Source organism: Trachymyrmex septentrionalis, unplaced genomic scaffold, assembly GCF_001594115.1.
Source record: "Trachymyrmex septentrionalis isolate Tsep2-gDNA-1 unplaced genomic scaffold, Tsep1.0 scaffold44, whole genome shotgun sequence".
Lineage (NCBI taxonomy): Eukaryota > Metazoa > Arthropoda > Insecta > Hymenoptera > Formicidae > Trachymyrmex > Trachymyrmex septentrionalis.
The window spans coordinates 454,353-459,043 of record NW_017305611.1 but is presented as its reverse complement, the minus strand read 5'-3'; the positions used below and the strand labels follow the sequence as shown (position 1 = coordinate 459,043).

Genomic DNA, 4,691 nt, shown 5'->3' with positions numbered 1-4,691 from the left:
CGACGTAGCTGTCGCTCGTGATCTCGTGAGATCCATCTTCGCTTCATCATGCGTTGTTCGCACCAATACAGAGCGTCTTCGATTACAGCGATTGAATAAAATTCATCTTTCAAATCCTTCGTATCAGGCGATCGTTCGTTTCCGACACTTCTGATCCGGTCTCCAGGCTCCAAGATCGGATCTTCGAGATTCGTCGAGCTCAGCCATTTGATTGCACCTCGATCAATTCGTAGAATCGCGTACGTCACACTCTTCCTCATTCGCGGATTCATGCGACGTCAATATATATGAGTGATAGTTCCGCCGATTTCTCCTGTGCGCGAGAAATCAATTTTCTATGTGTATTTGCTGACCCTGTTCGGTCGCCACCGGAAATCGCTCCGAACATCGTCCGCCTGGAATCGTTTGCCTTGTTTTCAACTCTCTTAGATCTCTTTCGGTTGCCGCAATGCCGTAACTGGAACAACTCCTTCATGAAGCTGTTCTTCGGCCAGTCGAAATCTGGAGGAAACCTCCAGGAACTTCAAGCTCATTCGACCGCGGCTCTTCCGTTACTTTCACATCGAAATCAACGCGCGTCCCACGTGGACGACTATCATGCGCAAACCCTGAGACGCCTGGGGGCGTCCACGTCACCGGACCACCGTCCAGGGTCCCACTTTGGCTAGCACCAATCGTCCTCGTCACTGTCCGAGTGCCTCGACCTGCTCAAAAACATTATTCGTTTAATCAGAACTCGTTATTATAGTTACAAGCAAAGTGGATAGATTATGTATTTAACAAATGTGTTGACCAGTGTGGATTAAGATAATCGTAAACTACATAATTTAGTAAAATCAATGAACTTTAGAATATAAGCTTGTATAACTTTTAACGACACTGTCGTTAAGAGTTACAGAATAGAGGTCTCAAAGAAAGCACTTTAAGAAAGAGTAGACAAAAATTAATAAATAGTAAGAATAATTAATTGTAATAATGATGAAAAAAATGAGGTTATTCGAAATAGAGGTGGTAAAATCTTCTTACCTAGGTGCTCTTTGCTTGGATTGCGGTTGTGGTTTGTAACCGTTGGGCACCGGGCTGGGCAGTAGACGACCGCGGCCAATCGCGACAGCCTGCTCGAAGCTCAACGGATGATGACTCGACTGCATGGAAGGTGGCATGTGCGACGGCGGATGTGGATGCTGCAGAACATGACCGGATACAGGTCCCACTGGTACGTGGGTCAGTCCACTCGGTGCCACGCCATGCGGTCCGTGAGTAGGCGAGGCATTCAGCTTGGGAAAGTTGATGTTGGTCGGTTTCAGCTGTAGGGTCGATGGCTTGTTCGGCGTCGGGGGCAGCCGGCGACCCTGGCCTCTTCTCGCAACCAGCACCGGATAGCTGTGTTGATGCGGATGATGGCGATGATGACGCGGACGACCACTGCCTATCGGGCTCGGGCTTCTCGAACGCTGCTCCAGACTCGTCGTGCCATAATGGCCACCACGTTCGATCCTGTGAACCGGACTTGGCGACCTGGCCGGACTCGTCGACGCGCTCCATGGACCTAATAATTACGCTTATTAAAATCTTCTGTCTGTACTGTGTACGCGTGGCACAATCGTTGCGGCGGGGCTTTTTCGACACACGGCGCAAGGGTTGCTCGACAAGTAACTCGTAAGCATGTGTTGAAAAGCCATTAGGGACCCGATACGGATATTGGGGACCGGACAATTTTCGGATGTTACCAATTTTCAATATTACTGATCGATTGTCTAATTAATGGACTTACGATGAAATAAAATTAATCTAGATTCAATCACTCGGTCTCTGTGCGAAATTCGAAGAGCTCGATTTATCGGAAAGGATTCAGGATTGACGAATAAATGTATTTGACTATTAATATAATGTAGCTCTATTAATATTGATTGACCCTTTCAGACTAATTATTATTTCTTTTTCAAGGAAGAATATCAAGTATATTTATTAAATGTGTAGTAATGAAAACTTAATTTAATAATGGAGTACATTCTACTGTAATATTTTTCTTATTTCTACATTTTGCGAAATTAATCATTACGACTCGTAATATAATTTTGGAAAATTAATAAAAAAATACCAAATATAATGTGCTAGTTATCTTGAAATTATCAAATCCGAAGGAGGATTAATGCAACATGCTTGTAGTATTTCGTGTTTGTAATGCTGTGAAATCACTCGAATCAGTATAATGCAAACACATGTCAGTGTCGGTGCTCTAAATATTAACTGTGTTCAAATTCTATGAGGCATCTAACGTAGCATGCGCATACATTCTACGATACTAATTATTAAATTACGGGTGCATTATCAATAATCGTGATAATTTTATAACAGTTGCGTTATCTTAACAGTGTGCAAAATCCTCTATCTTTCTAATTCTTGCAGACAAACTAAATTATGCTCAATATAGCATTTTATAATTCATATCGTTACGCCCGAGCGCCGTTTATGAATTCACTCGTGATACACTCCCATACTCGATAATGAAGGAAATTGATTTAGGCGATTATAATGATTTCATGTGGAAATCTATGTAATACAACAGAACAGAATTTAACGAAATGCGACGACTAATGATTGTGTGAAAAAGCTGTGAACAACGCGTACAAAATCCGCTTAAATTCTCAGATGATTTTTTGTTTATCATTTAATTATTTATCAATTCTAAAGATGATGTTTTTGCTTTATATCACGATTGTCTCATATCAATCAAGTACCATAGATTGTGAGGAGACACAAGGACGTAACAATATAATTATTTAAAAAGTAGGATTTCAAACTAATTAAACACGGTGATGTGTAAAAACACGATTGACATATAAATGTTGTCTTTTAAATCATATATACCGCGTTAACTATTTATAAAATAAGATTGTATTTAAGAACTGAACACACTATGAAAATAATTACACATTAACATATTATAGTAACGATCCAATATAAGATATACTACCTACAACGATCGATTAGTCAATTTTCTTGATTGATAAAGCTATTTGACAATCTCAATGGCGTTTCTAATAGTAAAAAGCATTGAGTAACAACCAGAAAAGAAACGCTTTTGATGAAAACGTGTTGAACATTGATGCTATATTAGTGTTGTACATATTAATTATTTGAAAACTTCTACTGCGTTGACATTTCGTGATGTCTTTTGCATGTGTTTGTGTGTGAGTATACGTGTGAATGCGTATCATTGTAAAACGGAACGAAGAAATAGTGAAAGCCAAACGATCGTATTGATTATGTAGTAACATCATAATTGCATCGTGGAGACAAGGGAATGAAGAAGAGGAGAGTTGTGAAAGAAATTACCATCGTCGTAATAGTCGCAGTGGTCGTAATAGTCTGTGTAGGCGCATAACAGAACAGAACGAAGAAACGTATTACATCGAGTATCACACAGAGCTTTTCTGCCTCGAGTAAAATCAACATTATAGCAACATTCATGTTTTTTATAAAACCGTGACCACGAACTCTCTTTCGTTGCTTCCGCTGAACGCCAAACAGATTGTAATCTAACTACAAAATTTAGCAATTGACAATTTTCAAGAATGCAATAGAACGGTAAATAATGGCGCTGTTTTCGTAGTGACTTCTGAAACGATAAATATATCACCAAGCCGGTTGGAGATAATCATAATCAATAATAATTAATAATAATTATATAATAGAAATAACACCAAGAGAATGAAGGTATATCGGTGATACGGTGATAGAGTAAATACAAGGATGCTGTGTTCGCAGTATTCCAGGCTGATAAAAGACAACGAGATAGAGAAACCGGTTGGGGATGACTAACACGAAACAGAGTTCGCTGTCGTGGTTCCGTGAAAAAGACTTATCGTTGCACCGTCGTGGCTTTCGCTGGTCGGAATTATCGCCGGTACGTCGTACCTCGTATCCTATGCCGATGATTATATTGTGACGCATGGGGATGATGAGTGTGCCTTTGTATCTCGACGACGTTGCTAACGGTGTCGCTAAACCCTGGTCCTTCGTGGTAATGACCATGATGGTCGTACCGGCCTTGTCGCCTTGGCGATGGCGATCTAGGCATTATTGGCGAGTGTCTTCTGCAAATTATGACAACGAATGAGAAAATCACGACACGTCGTGTAATACGGATAAACCAGCTAATACGTTAGCCATGTCTATAACGATCGAGTACTGAAAAATCGAAGACATCAGTGTCTTTGAACATCGTCCTTGATTCAGTAATTTGGAATATACTAAAGTTTCTCAAATACAATTGAAAAATTTGTGTTAAATTTAATACATCTTATGTGTCCTAAACGATCCACTCAAATTTTTGTGTTAATTTTACATAAAATGAATATTATGTACAACAGTTAACTCCAAAAACCGTGATACAATTTATAAGGAAATTGTAAAACTATATATTTTTCCAGTAAAATTAGCATGTATGACATGTTAAATTAATACATATTTTATATTCATTTAGTTTAGAATTTATGTTTTAAAATACATTATTTTTATGCTATTCCTTCACTTACTCAAAATTACGTTATTTTGACATTAAGGAACGTTAAATATTATTAAAAAATATTAAAATTTAAAATTATTAATTTAACATATAAATTATTTAAATAACATAATCATATTGTATTAAATTAACATTCGAATATGTTAAAAATTTAACACAA

General features: G+C 38.4%; 1 protein-coding gene across 5 annotated transcripts in view; it reads right to left on the bottom strand.

The window, feature by feature from the left end:
• Window positions 1–622: 622 nt before the first annotated feature.
• Window positions 623–4,691, bottom strand: part of LOC108751403 (voltage-dependent calcium channel type A subunit alpha-1) — a 195,090-nt gene continuing 191,021 nt past the window's right edge. For 4 of the 5 annotated variants that reach the window (XM_018491561.1, XM_018491562.1, XM_018491563.1 and 1 more), the window contains 4 exons: window positions 3,922–4,100; window positions 3,340–3,372; window positions 1,027–1,549; window positions 623–704 (listed from right to left, as the gene is read on the bottom strand). In XM_018491561.1, coding sequence (XP_018347063.1) covers window positions 665–704; window positions 1,027–1,549; window positions 3,340–3,372; window positions 3,922–4,100 — 775 coding nt within the window. In that variant the 3' untranslated portion in view covers window positions 623–664. The remainder of the gene's footprint in view (window positions 705–1,026; window positions 1,550–3,339; window positions 3,373–3,921; window positions 4,101–4,691) is intronic. The other variant, XM_018491565.1, reaches the window with a different exon arrangement.